The sequence below is a fragment of the Gordionus sp. m RMFG-2023 genome, chromosome 3, assembly GCF_954871325.1.
Source record: "Gordionus sp. m RMFG-2023 chromosome 3, tfGorSpeb1-WG-v2, whole genome shotgun sequence".
In the NCBI taxonomy this organism is placed as follows: domain Eukaryota; kingdom Metazoa; phylum Nematomorpha; class Gordioida; order Chordodea; family Parachordodidae; genus Gordionus; species Gordionus sp. m RMFG-2023.
The window spans coordinates 26,646,992-26,664,282 of NC_088777.1; the positions used below are offsets into that span (position 1 = coordinate 26,646,992).

Consider the following 17,291-nt stretch of genomic DNA (forward strand, 5'->3'; position numbering starts at 1 on the left):
ATTTTGACAATTATGTGGATCCCCTTTATTTTTGAAGATAGGAACTATATAGCTCTGCCTCCATTTTTGGGGAACTTCATTTCCAAGTATCTTATTGTATAGATTTGTGAAGAGATGTATTCCATCATCTTTTAGTGCTTTAAGGCTTTCTATTGGAATATCGTCTGGACCTCTAGCTTTGTTGTTTTTCATATGCTTGAGGTATGTGATTATTTCTTGTTGTGTTATAGGTTGTACAAGGTTTTGACAATAGATGCAGTATGTGCGTATTTGCGCGTAGCTTGGAGGGAACGCCCTATCTTTCATATTCATATTTCCATTTGTTTTCTTCATTTTGTTTATTGTACAGGTATCCCTAGCACCCGGCTGTCCAGGCCTGTCGGTGACCGGGGTGTCATATCTAAGCTCCGAAATTCATCATACCATATGTCTTTACACATCAGTCATCGAAGAAAAACTTGAAAGTTTTTAAGGTTCTTACCAGGATTGAACCAGCTTCCTTGTTCATACTCGTGTTTCCAAGCGTACATCTTACCCATTAGGCCACCCCAGCGATTTTTCTAAGGTACATATTCACTGAAAATTTAATTTAACATGTTCACAACATATATTTTTACCTATTTGCTTCAAAAAAATTCGAAAAAACTTATAAATGACGATTATGACAAATTTTAACGCAAGCCGACCCAACAAGCCGACCCAACAAGCCTACCCAACAAGCCTACCCAACAAGCCGACCCAACAAGCCGACCCAGCAAGCCGACCCAACAAGCCTACCAAATGGGTCGGCTCAACAGGCCCGGTGCGTCGGGTTAGGTCGAGGTCGATTTTTCAACCCTGTCTCAGGGTTGAGCAGATTTCTACGACTTCGGCTCGGGTTGTGGGTCGTAAAAAACCAACCATTTAACAACACACAAAACTAATCAATCTACGAAATATAAGCATTATTTGATTATTATATATATATAAATATATATAATGTAAAAATACACAATTACAATAGGGCCAATCTATACGACTTCGACTTGGGTTCTGGTTCAATAAAAACTAACAATTTAATTACACTATTAAAAGATATCAAGTTTAATATCATGTTCAATGTAAAACAATTGTAAGCATTTAAGTAAATAACAACAATTAAATCTAAATAAAATGCGATTATAACAGGCGTAATAAAAATTTAACAACTTTATAAAAATAAATATCAATTATATTAACATTCTTAAATATTTTGTATTTTCCAATATTTTATTATTTGTGTTAAAAATTGAGCTTTTTAAAAATATTATTGGTTCTAATATATTTGATATGATGATTCTAATAGATTTTCATGTTCTAAAAAATGATTTTAATTAAAAAATATTATAACCCCCCCCCCCCCCACCCTTATATAAGAAAATTCCTGACTTCGAGCCTCGTAATTTGAATAAATAGGCGTTAAGGTTATAAAATAAAATTATAGTTATGCCAAATTATAAATTTTTAAATAACAAACAATAAAATTAAAATATAATATTTTTATTCTAACAATTTAGAATATATTAGTAATTGACTAATAATTTATTATACAAAAATGAAGTTTTCCTTTTCAGATCTCAATATGTTATTGTCAAACTGACAAGTCACGTGTATTTTGCACATGGTTTGGAATTTTAACTTTTATATGGACACGAGCAAAGATATATTCACTGGAATCAAATATTACTTTGTTGGGAATATTCAGAATGAGGCAATTATTTGCTTGAATCAAATCTATTTTTTTTTAAAGTTATATTTGTAATTTAGACTAAATTGAACCGAATAATTTTTAAGCTCTTTAATATAGATCTATAAATATTTTAAACACAATTTTAAAATAATAATTGATATAGAATTTCTATTTATTGATAAAAAATAGATTATTAAATCAATTTTATATATTATTTATCAACGCATATAAGGAAACATTAGCAGATATTTTAGATAAACATGGTGGTAAGAGATACAATTATTTAACTGGATGTGTGAGCCACGTTATAGCTGAGATCAATTCAGAAAATGAACCGGAATTAGAAGAAGCCAATGATATACATGAGACCTATATAGTATTACCTTCCTGGATATCACTATCTCATTATAGCAACACACTCTTACCGTAATATGTTTTCTTGTTCATGTTATTTTATTATCAATTCTTTTAATATAATATACTTATCTTATAATATATATCATGAGATATATCAATGCGATGGCTGATATTTTTTACATTGAAGATATCAAGAGCTTAAATCACAAAAATTTCTAAAAATTATCTTTTGTACATGAAGTGAAATTATTTTTTGATTCTTTTATAATTTTTTTTGTTGTATTAATAATTTATTTATTAATTCTCTTTGATTTAATAATTTATTTTATTAATTAAAATAAAAATTAAAAAAAAAAATTTTGTAATTTTGAGTTATTTTTAAAAATATAGACAACTATTATTTACAATATTAAATTGTCTTGGTATCAACCTATGGCATGGGTAAAAATGTTAAGGTATAAAGCTTTATATCTTTATATATTTTATATATCATTTAATTATATATAAAATATTTATATTTAGATACCATCCATTCTTAGTAACAAAAAACAAATTGTTTAACAATCTAAAATTTATGATTGATAATCATAATATGACACTCTCCTTAGAAGTAATTATTTATAATAAATATATAACTAAACTTCATGGTTCCTTTTTTTATTGATTATACAATAAGTAATCTTTATTATTAATATAACAATGCTGTATTCAAAAATTATATAGTTTCTACAAAAATTCAGTGTCCTCTGCCCAGTGGCCCCTACACTTTCTGAGGGATGGAACCAGAATACCATCCTGAAAGTACCCCCCCCCCCCCACCCTCAAAAAATGATTAATTATTTTTTGACACCCATAAATTTTCAAAATAATTTTTATTGCATCAATCTTTAATATATAATGTAAATAAAATGTAAAAAATTTTTTAGTGTTTAAGTTACTTTTGAAATATAACTAGTTATTAGTTACAGTTATATTTCAAAAGTAACTAGTTACATTATAATTTATTTTATACATCATTCATATAACACATTATTTATTTAATGAGCTCATTTATTTAATATAAAATAATTAGAATATACAAATTATAATTAATTATTTTAAAAAAATATATAATTTATCATATTAAACCGAAAAAAAAATTGGAAAATATATATTTAAATAGAATAAAAATATTATATATATTTGCAATGAAAATAAACATTTATTTTTCATAAAAATTAGAGTTTAATAAACGTTTATTTGCTTTTAATCAGGGTTGTGCATTTGACTGGTCATATACAATTCGGTCAATTGACCGATATTTGACTGGTCAAATTCAAATAAATGTTTTTTACACCAATATTAACTTTATTTTGCATTTATATAATATTATAATAAATCTATGTATAATAATAAATATCATGATATTTAATAAATTCATTCTATAGTCAATGTTTCACCCTCCGTGGCAGAGTCTTGTTCAGATTCATATTCAATATCATTATTTTCTTTAATATTTTTAATCAATCTTAAATTATGATACACTCTTACTAATTTTCCTGCTGTAGAAGCCTTTAATCTATTTCTGTTTTTCGTGTGAATATTGCCCCAAACCGACCAATTTCTTTCAGAAGAAGAAGTCGAACTAGGAAATGTTAGTAAAATATTAGCGACTTCTCTTAATGGGCAAGGTGGGCAAAATGCATTCCACCAACTTGAAGCCGAAATTTGATTGTTTCTTATGGAAGTTACAACTTTCCACATATTATGGCTATTAAATATACTGCTGTTGCTTCTGAAATTCTATATTACTCAAAATATTTTGATTATCACCACCTTGTAAAATACCCAATTCTTGTATTATATTACATGCTTCATCAAATTCAGTATTAGTAAGATGCTCCCCTTGATATTGGGGGTCTAATAAATAAGCAGCATTGTGAGCACATGTATTTAGATCAGTTTTTCTCTTTTCAAACATAACCTTAATTTTTTTTTCTTGAGATGGAGAAAATATAGAATCATGGCATGATTGTATTATGTGTTTTTCCAAATTAAGCATCTCGTTTTTTACTTGGGCCAAAGTGCATTTATCCCCTTGCACTTTCAACAATGAGGTAGCTAAAGGTTGGAGTATAGCTAAAAATTTTAAATTTTTTGTCCAAATTTCTTTGTTTAATATATTATTGGTAATTTCTATGGGACAAATATCACAAACAGCTTCTTCAACAACTGATGTTTTTAGAGCTTTCTTGCATATTTGAATTTGCTCCATACATTTTATTGACGATGCCCATCTTGTTTGGCTAATTGTACTTAATGTAGATGGTATGCCATGAAGATTCTTATTACGGGAAAATACTGCAGCTGGTATGTGTTTATTCTTGAAAAATTTAACAATTTTTTTAATTATTGAAATATGGTCACTGAAGGCGTTCAATCGTGAAAGAATAACTGCAATGTATGCACTGCACAACCATAACATTGTATATGATTATAAATAGATTCAGATTTTAGAATTCTCCAGGCTGCTTTCATGTTAGCAGCATTATCAGTAACTAAAGAATATACTTTTACCGGATTCAATTCATGAATTACATTTTTAAATTCCTGGGCAATATAATCTGCCGTATGGCGATTTTCCTCAGTATTTAGAAATTTGTAGACACTGGAACAGGCGTCATCACCATAAAATTAATAATACTCTCGTTTCTAATGTTGCTCCAGCCATCTGGTACAATTGATAAGTAAGGAGCTTTATATATTATATTTGTAACTCTCACCTCCATATCACCTGACGCTTTGATAGGACGTATTTTTTTAAAAAATTCTTGGATGTAGGGATTTTCAGTGATGTGGAAAGGTTAATTGCTCGCATATACAGCCTTTGCAAACAATTGATCCAGCTCATTTTTTTCTTTGGGATTAATTCTATCTATGAAACCGGTTATACAAGATTGAGATTTATATTTAATCGCCTTGCTTGTAGATTGATTAGAAATAATGGAATCAAATTCTCCTGAGTCACAAGACAAAATATTGTTCATTTGATAATCATTCTCACTAATTTCACCCAATTCTTCATTAGAGTTAGACTTATAGAGGTTGATATTTTGGAATTTGAATAAAATTTTTCCTTAATTATAACAGGGCACTTAGTACAGCTGCTTAATAAATGTTTGACCATTCTATCAACGTGGGTGATATAGGACATCTTGCAAAACTTGCACACCGCTTTAACTGATTTACCATCGCGTACTTCTTGAAAATGTTTCCAAACATGATGCTTTGGTTTGACCATAATCCCTAATATATTAAAATTTAACAAAAAATGATTTTGATTATTGTAAAGTTAATCAATCTTAACTATTTTATAATTATCGACCAATTATTCCAATAATTTCTTAATATTATAAATATAATATATATAACTTTTTAACAGAATTGAATAATATTCCGTAAATCTGACCAGAACAATTAAAATGAAAATTAATTTGAAAAACCAAATATAGCAAGTGTAAGTAAAACAAATGAGAATTAATATAATTTATACTCGGCTAAATATTAAATAAAATTTAAATTTATTAAAAAATAAGAATGAAAAAATTATATTATGATTATAATAATCGGGTATTTTTATTTTTTTTAAGAAAAATGAATTGAAAAAAATAAAGAAGGCGAGAAACGGCAATGATTAGGCAAAAAAATAACTAAAAATATTACTATATTTAGAAAAATTACATATTTATATTTTAACAATAAAAAAATTCTTTTGTTTTTAACAATTCATGATACAAATAATTTTTTAAATAATTGTAACCTAATAAGATTGATAAACATGCTTTTAATGCATACTAATTAATTATATCAAAATATTTATTCGCCATTAATATTTTAGAGTATTTGACCGTATATGACCGGTCAAATACTCCTCCGGTCAATTGACCGACATGCCAACCCTGCTTTTAATAACAAATTGGTTTCAAAATTTTATATACTAGTAGCGCTCGTTTATCTCCAAAAATGAGCTTCCCTAGACTGAATAAACGCTCAACGGGAGCACTTGATGTCAGGACAACATTATATTTAATAGAGAGTATTTTTAAATTTGGAAAATCGTCATATAAAGATAATGTGTTGTTATTGGTTAATAAAATTTTCTATAAATTCATTATCAATAATATTTTGCCGCTTTAAGTCAAAAAATCCAACTACATCAAATGATGTAAGTTACGAATGTGAGTCATTTGTGTTAGATTCACCATGAGGTATTAAAGTATTTATTAAATTTAAAATTTTCATCTTTTTTGATCTATTCTTTTCTTGCCTTATAGCAGCAATTATGTTATCATTATCATAAAGATCATGAAACCTATATCATTATTAATTTAAGTTACCTTTTTTCAATACTAGCTAAATTAGCATCCTTTAAAGATTGACAATATTTTAATTCTTAAATATCTTTCAGACATATAAGTATCTGTGTTATTGTTGGGGTATAATAACCCAGATACATATATTTTTCACCTTCAAATATGTCAATAGCTTTAGCTACTGCTTGCATAATCTAATTTTTAAATTGTAAATTTTTTATAAGACATTAATTTAAATTTACACTACAATATTCTTATAAAATCACGATCTTGTGATGTAAATCTACTCAATTTTAATTCATCACATAATATATCGAATTCCAAAGTCACTTCATTTATAAATGATAATATTTTAGATAGAGATGTATAAAAGGAACCCCATCTTGTTGCAACAGGATATGGGAGCTGAGAATGTAATTGCTTTTTAATAAGTTTGGCTTGGCCCAGATTTGTTTTGTAAGTTCCATAAACGTTGTCATTTAGATATAGCTAAGTTATATACTTTCTTATACTCCTCATTGTTTAAAAGTATTTTGTTGGCATCTTGTGATGCCACTAATTTTAATGTATGACACATCTTCGATGCCTGGAAAGGTAGTCGAAGTCATTTATATCATAATTTGTTAGCCCAGAAGAAGACGTTATATCATCTATTGAGATATATTCAATATCTGAATCATTATCCCCCCCCCCCAATTAAAGATGGGGAGCTAAATATTCTAAGAAAAATAAAATATATAAAGTAAATTAGTTAGGCATACCGAAACACTTTTGAAAAAATGCTTGCATTATCTGTTATTGTGCAGATATTTTATTTTGGATGTGGAATTCCTTAGAAACAGCAGTTAAGCTTTGTTGATTACATCATATGTATGCCTACCTTGTAGGCTTTGGCAGGCTAAAATAGCTGAACGCCTCTCCAATTTAGCCATATCAATCCAATGTAATATCAATATAGGAGCTATTATTTATATAACAAAAGAATACCAAATGTATTGTGTGCTTTAATAAAAAATAAATATAATATTTGCCTATAGTCTATCAAAATATCCTTCATTTTAACAAAATATTTGGATATTCTTGAGGTTAAAGTTTCTCTACATACAATCTGCAGATTAGGTTGCATAGTGTTTATTAGCTCAATAAAATCTTCATCATCACAGGTTGAATAAGGATGATTTCCATTATTGTATATTTAATTATTTGTGAATAAATTTATATTGGCTGATAACTTTAGTATTTGATTTTCCACCAAAGTTAATTTGAGTTTGTTTTAACTTTTTGATGTGGGTGAATTTTTCTTATTAACTATGGTTTGTTTAATATTTATGGATTGGTTATAATGCTTTCTCTATAGATTTATATTTTATATATAAAAATACTTAATTAATATTAAATAATCTTATAAAGTTAGTTCAATTAATTATTCTATATAATATTAGGTAAAACAAAATCATGTTACATATTAAAATTTATAACTATTTAAGACAAGTTTAAACTTACAGAGATATGTTTCCATAGATTAGCTGTGGATGACTTAGATGCTGAAATATATTTTTTATTTGGAAGACAAAAAAGACATTTGACAATGTTGTTTTGCCAGCCTTCTCCTTGTGGAATTCGAAATATTTTTCAAAATTTGGCCAAGGCAGGTCCATTATTTTGTAATTCTTGTAGAAGGAGAAGGTATAATTTCTAAATCATCCTGAACCATTACAATATCATCCTCATCAAATGATAAATCAGACTCAGAATTCATATTGTATTCTGTTTCTATCTAAAAAATAAAAAATAACACTTATTTAGATTAGGAGGAATAGAATAATCTATTAACAAGTGATACATGCAGTTCTAAAATGGGTCTAATTTATATTAAATTTAATTATAAATAAAAATTCAGACTAGGCCAAAAAATAAATTTTAAATTGGACTAAATCCTTGGAATTCAAGGTGAAACTTAAAAATATTGAATTTGCAGGTCTGCTTGACAAAACAGTTTTAGTTGTTAAAAATTTGAAAAAGTTGTTCTTAGTTCTTAAATCTGATATGCTTTCACTAATTCCAAACTCTGTTCCTTTTTAAAAATTTGAGTAATGTGCTCTTACTATAGTTAGATCTAGTTCTTAAATATTAAAATGGTATATTAATTCTAAAAATGGATTAGAACTGTATATACAACTTTTTTTGTAAATGTGATAATAAGAAGAATAAAGGAAAGCTATTTGAAAATTTATTTCTAATTTAATTATACATGTAGTTTAGCATGGAATTTATTTACCTATTTTTTTACAAGGCAAAAATGATTTAATTTAGTTCCAGAGTATAAATATTGCCAGCAACTTGAAGGAAAAAATATGAAATATATTGTACTAAATTTGTAAAGAAATATAATATTAAAAAATAGGTTTATTTATTATTTGAATTTGATTACAAAATTATGAAACTGGAGGAAATGAAAATCTATTGTTCACATTTAAAAATTTAAAAAATAAATTTAATTTAAGATAAATTTATCGCAACATATTAAAAATAAAATGAATTATTTGAATATATTATTTAGAATTATACATACATATTTTAAAAGTAACTAGTTACTTTTGGCAGTAACATTGGTAAAAATATAACTAGTTACAGTTACTATACAATTTTTAAAATATAAATAGTTACTTTAACAACACTATTTTTTTAAAATTAATAATTTAGATAATTGGGGTAAGTGAAAGCGAAAGAATTTATAATTTCATCAATATTTAATTGTTTAAAAAATTTTTTTTTCCATTGATAAAATTAGATATCTCTCCTTCATAAAATCTTGTGCCTTTGAAAAAACATTCAAAAATTCAGTGTTATTATTTATTAGGATTAAAAAAGACAATAATTTAAATTATACTTCTCAAATTAATCAGCAATCTTTTGCCAATTGAATTTGATTTATTGCAAACCCTATATCCTTCGAAATGGTTTGAAATTTTGTACAAGCCAAACTTGTTATCAACAATATTTTATCCAAAACGTAAAGTGATAAAATAAAATAAAATTTTTCTATTCTAAAGACTATAGCACTAGCCATAGTGGAGTGGCAGGATCTTCAGAATCCTTTAAATTTGTTAAAGTTGCCCTCAATCATAAAGTAGAAAAAATTTACAATAGCTTTATATGCGATAGCCAGCTTCTATCTAAACAAATAAGATAATATTACCGAGTGGTATTCTTGATGCGTAAAAATCTTTGCGATTTTCAGTGCGTTACTCTGTCATTCTTTGAGCACCTCATATCTTTTAACACCATTAAAAAATATATAAATCTCGTCTATATTCCTAAAACATTTCCTAGTTCTTTTATTGATTGACATAATTGAACTGATTAAATTTAATTGATGACAATAGCACCAAATAAAAGCTGCCTTTGGTGCCTCTGCTCTAATCAAAGCTGGCACTCCATTAATTCTTTCACTCATGTTTTAGACGCCATATAGCTTTGCCCTAATAGGAATTCATGGAGCCAAGTTTGGATATTATATTCTTTTTAATATTGAGACCAGTTGTATTTCCCGTACAATATATGTCTATCAGTCGGTCAATGGGCTTAGGAGTCTCACTATTTTCAAAATATCTTACTATCAAAGCTATATGGCTTCTGATTTCGAAATATCATATGTGCCATCAACTATGATTGAAAAGCATCTGTTAAATTCAATCTCATTTTGAATTTTTTTATAACCATATTTTTCATGGTTTCAATGAGAATGTTTTATATGATAATAGATTTGAATATAATTTGTTTTTAATCCCTTATTTTTTTTCCCTTCCTTATTTTGTTGTATATACATTTTGAGTACAGGTTGAGAATCTGCAATGAGTTTAATAAGGTCCATCATATTGTCTTCTTGTTGCCTATTCCCCCAAAAGGCTTGGTTACGAGATATTAAATAACCTAGACATTATTTTTATGATATAACGATTATTATCCACACATTCTTTCTGGGGTATTATAAATTGTAATATGGAATTTTTGTTGTGTGAAAGCCTGGCCATCATATGTGCCTGTGAAGATCCATGCATAATAATATCACGATTAAATTTCATGATGATTATCAGAGTCAGATACTATATTTTCTTATAACATATTTTCGTTATTATTAGTACACTTTAAAAAAATAATTATATTAATAAAAATATATATTATATCAACAGCATTGAATTCCCACTTTTTACTTCTTTTTTCTTAAATAGCGATTTAATAACCTTTATAAGACAAGTATAAACAATTTAATATTATAAATTACTTTGCTATTTATCCAATTTTGAGTAATATTCTTAAAAGATACTATTTCAAAGCTTTTCTTTATATCATTAAAATTAAGCCCACCATGTCTTTTTCTAATGTGGTCTGTCCATTTATCATCTCTTATATTATGCGATGTGCAATTTTTAATTAAACATTTGTTTTTTTTGGTTAATATTTTTGGGCATATTTTGGAATTGGAAAATTAATTTATGAAAAGAAATCTCGGATAACAACCTAATTTACCAAACATCGACCAAAATTTCCGTCAATACATATTAAATTAAATAATAAGTGGGAGGGGGGGGGGGTCTTATTATTACATACATAAACCAGAAATCAATTGGTTATGGATGGATGTAGCAAAACAATAAATGAATTAAATTTAAAAAAAAATAGTACCTTACTCAAATTTTTAGAAGCAGTTGCTTCTGACCCTCCCCCCTTCCCCTTCCCGTTGTAGAGGCCTCTGCCTCTACCCCCTTTATATGCTATGTACTTAAACCCCCATGGTGAAATAAAGAGGGGTATCCTATGATTCAAGCATCTAAATATTTTATAGGATTTAGCATCCATAACGATTTTACATAAAAGCATCACTATCATACAATATAACACTATCATTGATTATATATCTTTATTTAGAATTGATTTAATCATAAAATATAATAAATAATTATTAAATTTTAATTAGGTACATATATCTTTATTTAAGGTACTTTATTCTTAAAAGAATCTTGTCTTTTTATTTTCTTGACAAAAGATGCCAAATATATTTTTTTTCATTTTTTCCATCTTGATTTATTTTATCTAAAAATTAACTTAAATAGTTTTTGTTTTTCTAAATATGGTTATTTAAAATGTTTTAGTTAGTATATTTTTTTAGATTAGTCAGTGGCTTAAAGATTTATGTCTAGAAATTAGAGTTATCTAATAAAAATCAATTTTATTTTGATCACGATTTAAATCACCCCGTTTTTTAAAAAAAAATTGGTTATTTAAATCAATATTTAAAATTTATTTATTAATTTTGATCAAAATACGTATTATAAGAAAAGACAAAGACTTATATTATTTTAGAATTAAATAATTTTTATGGCGGTGACTATATTAAATATCATATCGGAACCGATATTAAGCGTTTTCAAAAATATCGGATCGGGTCGATACTTATTAAAAAACCTATCCAATCTTACCTTTTTTATTGCTTTTTAGTTATTTTATGATTGTATATATAATTTTTTTATTTTATAAATAATTTCATTAATAAATTAATGAGAGGAACTAAAAACAATTATTTGTTGTAATGTTTGAAAAAAATAGTGAAACATTTTACACTATATTTTTTATATTATCTGCAACAATTAAAGGGTTTAAAATATCCAACGAGTCATTCAGCTAGTGGATTCGATTTAATCAATTTTTTTTAAATGCAAGATTTTGGCCAAATCAAGCATATTTATTTTGCTCACACTTGCAGAAATGTTTGGACTTCTATTGACGAAATTTCGAGGCTTAGGTAATAATATTTTGGCTAAAATCTTGATTTAACCCTTTTAATAAATCGGCTGGAGTTGTTTGACAACACTACACATTCACCCATAAACAATGCAAATATTTTAAATGACTTAATAGAAACTATCTTGAACATGATTTTAAACATTACCAAAAGGAGAGCTACCGAGAATCAAATATCAAACACCTTGAATTTATTTAAATTTTCTAAAGCAAATATCACTGGAATTAATTACGCATATGTAAATGATGGCGAATATTAAAAAATATCCTGTTCAAAAGGCAAAACTTATTCCCGGAATACAAAAGTTTTATGCCTTTATGTCACTAGGGGAAAATTAAATTAAAGTTAAATTAAATTATTGAATTTACAAATATATAAAACTTAAATTTTGCCTTCAATAAATTATAATCAAGAATTGATCTGTATTTTTTAATTATTTTTAAGAAAAGAGAAATTCAATTCATCAAATAAATTAACCAAAGCCCCCTTTCCCCTCCCCTCAAAATAACTATTTTAAATAAAAATAAAATATATGTTAACTTTTGACTTATATAACAATTGTTGATTATATCAAATATTTTTTAAGAATATTTGCAATAGGCTAATGTTTAAAATGCAATATCTCATAAACTTGAGCTCGGCCCAACTTGAAAATTTGTTTATTTATTCATTTATTAATCTTATGTTCAGGGATGCGAACCCGGCAAAATTTTTGCCCGGTTCGGGTTTGGTTTAAGGTTAAAAAAAATAGGTGGGTTCGGTTCGAGTTCGGTTCAGGGAAATATTTTTTAACACGGGTTTGGTTCCGGGTTCAGCTCGGGTTTAAGAATTGAATTGATAAAAAAAATATTCTATATTTAAATCATAATTAAAAAACTAGACATAAATTTGATATAAAAAATAAATTTTTTATTTTATTTATAGGCAAAAATAGTTAAAAATACAAAGCATAGTCATGTATAGATTTAAAATATTTTTATTTAGACATATTTCTTTAAATTAACAATATCCAATATAAAAATTTTTGCTTTGACTCGTTCACTTTCATTTTCCTCTAATTAATAATCTTTGAGAATAAGTTAAAAATTAAAAATAAATGGCAAATGAATTTAATTGTTTAAAATTTATTAACAACCCAATAGGAATCTTTGGGAATAAATTTAAAAAATGGATGAATTAAGTTGTTTAAAATTTATTAACACTTCACTTAATTGGAAATTTGAAAATATTATAAAATGTCAAGTAAATTATTAATATTTGTATTTAAAATCATATAAATATCTTATATTAATTTAAACAATACACTAAACCCGGTAGAACCCGGGTTCAAATAAATTCCCGGGTTCGGTTCGTGGTTTTGAAAATTTTATAAACGTGGTTCAGGTTCGGTTCGGGTTCAAATTTTTTCCCCAAAACTCGGGTTTTCTTTTCCGGGTTCGGGTTTGGTTCAAACCCCTGCTTAAAAATGAAAAAAATGCTGAATTGATTTTATGATCATTTCTTTTTTTTTATTTTTAATATTTAAAATTGAATGCTGAATGCATTTTATTCAAAATGTCCCATTTTTTTCGACATGTAGAGGCCCATATCCCAGCCATTATTTGGAGTTGTAGGGCTAATTTTTTTATTTTTTTTAGTTATAGTATATATATAAACTCTAGTGAAAATTTTAGGAAAATCTGGAAAGGTTGCTAATCCTGTTTTTTTTGTTGATTTGTCATGGAATTTACCATATATATATAGGATCAATAATAGAATCAATAATTTTATATGAATAATAAGCAAATTTATATTTAGAATAAAAATCAATTAATTTATTTTACACCAATGTCTATAATTTGGATTATCAGGATAGAGGTGATTTATTTTCATCAATACTCTGAATACCTCACAGTTAAATTTCAACTTAGCCGACAGAAGGCAAATTTAATTTATTTCGCAGAGTCCAAATTTTTTATTTATTTTTAGACCCGAGCTCAGCCAAATTTTTATTTTAGGCCTGAGCTTATCTTGTAGCAAATATAATGTTAAAATATAATTAAAAACATATTTAAACAATTATATCGACTTTCAAAAAATAATGTTTTTGGACCCAAGCCCAATCTTAGGCTCATTTTTAGGTTCCACTAAGTCTCTCTAGAGGCCGAAATATAAAAATGTAATTTTCATTAAACTTCATTCCCGATATTTAAACTGAGGTAATTCATTTACGAAAATGCATATTCGCGTTAATACTTTTATTTCGCATTAAAATTTTTACGGTATTATCTTGTAACCATTCTTTAAAGTTATATTAGATATGTTAATTATGATATAATACTAGGGCTGTGCCTATCCACATATTTTTCACCGATCCGATCTGATATTGGCTCAAAACCGATCAGCCGATCCGATATTTGTATTGTTTTTTACCACCCCCTTTTGAACCAAATGTAATTAAGAAATCAATATTTTTTATGCAAAAATTCTAATTATGCATTTAATTTTTTTATTTCTACAATAATTAAAAAAAGTTTACGGATATTGATAGTATTAAATGAATTTTTCATTATTCCTCAATTAGAATTCAGCAGATAACGCATTTTGCAAAATTATCTTTGTCTTTTGTAAAATATTTCCATAATTCAGATACGATATTTAAAAAATTCCTTTATTTAAGGTATAAATAATAAAATTGGCGTTATTATTTAAAAAGATTTAAATTAAATAAAACTTTGGGTGTTGTTTTTATAAAAAAACTTTTAAAATACTAAGAATCTATTTAAATAAATAAATAAAATTTGTGCATTTGCATTGTTTAAAAAAATTATATAGAAGATATTATTAATGTAAAATAGATATACATAAAATAATAAAAAAAAGAAAAGTAATATCGGATCGGTTTTTACAAATATCTGCCAGATCCGATATTTTTGGGAAACGCTAAATACTGGTGCCGATCCGATATTTAATATCGGCACAGCCCTATATAATATTACTGAAATACACTATGTTAATTATCATATAATATTACTAAAATCTATAAATATAAAAAACATCAAACAACTTTCAAATAATTACTTAAAAATTTAGATCTTCATACCAATAGTTACCAACACCTTAAACATGTTCGAAAATGAGGCCGTAATTTTATTAAAACCGGCCAAAAAAGAAACAGATTACAGGAGATCCCAACGAAATATTCTACTTTCGTCTGCAGATTTCGCATTCACTCCTCTTTAGGGTTATATGTACCGCCTTTTTTATGCTCATTTTTTAATGTTTTTATATTAAGAATTTGGTGGGGACTAATCTCTCCTTACCCTCCAATTAAATACTTGGAACAAAACTCTGGTCAAGAATGGTTGAAGCTGTTCTAGTGCCAATCTTAGTCTTTTTCTATTCGATTAGGAGCTGAGGGTGCCCATATGGTATAAACTAGGCTGTGGTTTATGCCTATTCCATAAATATAAAAAGTGTGGGAAAGACTCCGATCCTAAAGACCGACATGGGCTGACTTGTTTATATGTTAAAGGGCTAGGGCTGTTCAGTCGCCGTAAAGCTATTAATTCTATTATCTCATTAGGGTTAGTCAACTACTCAAACCTCCCTGTCGGAATGAGAAAGACCAGATGTAAAAATTACCACCATCTTCAGATTTTCACTTTATCCCAATTAGTTGTTTCTACCAAGCCACTTAAGCAAATATTTTTTTATTATTTTAGATTAAAAAGATTTCTCAAATTAATGGTAATCATGGATCCTCTTTTGAAATGTTACAATCAACTCAAATCGTCTTGTTTTAAATTGTTTACATGTTATTTTATTGTTTTATATATTATGCTATTTTTTAAAATTTAAAATAAATACTTATCTTATTAAAAATTCATATAATTTTTAATATATATTATTTCTTTAAAAATATATTTTTTGATATCGTTTTTATTTCGTATTTTTTTTCAAACTGAAACAGTTTTTTAAATAAAATTATTCATAAAAAAAATTTTTAAATATTTTTTTTGACACCTAGAACTCTTGAATTCTCCACTTTTAAAAATTGTCCGGGTTCGATTCATTAAAAATACGAGAGTCCAGGCTCACATCGCTTTTTACTCGACCTAAAGCTAACACTTCCCTAACCCACAAATACTTATACCCAAAACAGTAATGGGATCTCAATATTTCTTAACCGGAATAATTAATTATTAAAACAAAAATTTGTATAACCTTAATTAATAACCAAAATAAATTTAAAAAAAACAAAATATATTTCCTTAAAAACATTTATTAACATCTACTTTTTATAAATAATACTCAAAATAATTGCTGTAAACATTTTTAAAAAAATCGAACGCGTTCAACGTTCATTGACAAAAATCGAACGCATTCACTTTCAAAAAAAGGAGCTCATTCATTTTTCTTCAAATGTTATGATAAATTTTTTTTTAAATTTAATTTAATAAAAATAAATGTCTTATATTTTTTAACACAATATATTAGCCATGTTAAAAAATAATATAGTTTTATTTTGATATTATAATTATAAATGCAATATAAAATAGCGAATAAAAAGATAATTTTATTTATAAAAAAATTGTTCTTCAAATTTTTTATCTGATTGACAGGAACGCTTGGCAATTAATGCGGCATTAGCTATACTAAAAATGCGCTCTACAGGCCACACTCTGACAGCGTTTCGCATAGAGCTTCATTTAACATTATCAAAAGCTCTACTAAAATCCACGAATGTGAATTTGTATTTGCAACATTTCTGCATAATTATATTCACAGCTAATATTGGCTCTATTATTTTTTTGTCTGGTCTGTATGCGCATGTGTATTTGAGGAAAAGATGAAGTATAGATGATATGATTTTATTTTTTAAGAGGGCCATAAAAATCAAAACACAGGATGTGAACGACTCGGTAATCAGTAAATTTTTATGAGTCTTGGATTTTAGGAAAATTACATAGGAAGGATTTATTCCATTCCACTGGAGTATTTTCGTTCTCCCATATTTTATTGAAGAGGGCTAGTAGGAAGGAAGATATTGACATAGGTACGATTTTCAGCAAGGATATTATCCAGCCCC

General features: G+C 26.6%; 1 protein-coding gene across 3 annotated transcripts in view; it reads left to right on the plus strand.

Moving 5' to 3' along the window:
- The first annotated feature begins 1,621 nt into the window (after window positions 1–1,621).
- Window positions 1,622–17,291, plus strand: part of LOC135927510 (PAX-interacting protein 1-like) — a 90,576-nt gene continuing 74,906 nt past the window's right edge. For all 3 annotated transcript variants that reach the window (XR_010572105.1, XM_065463529.1, XM_065463530.1), the window contains exons 1-3: window positions 1,622–1,729; window positions 1,941–2,134; window positions 2,588–2,675. Coding sequence is in view for 2 of the 3 variants with exons in the window: in XM_065463529.1 (XP_065319601.1) it covers window positions 1,640–1,729; window positions 1,941–2,134; window positions 2,588–2,675 (372 nt within the window). In the remaining variant the exon portion in view is untranslated. The remainder of the gene's footprint in view (window positions 1,730–1,940; window positions 2,135–2,587; window positions 2,676–17,291) is intronic.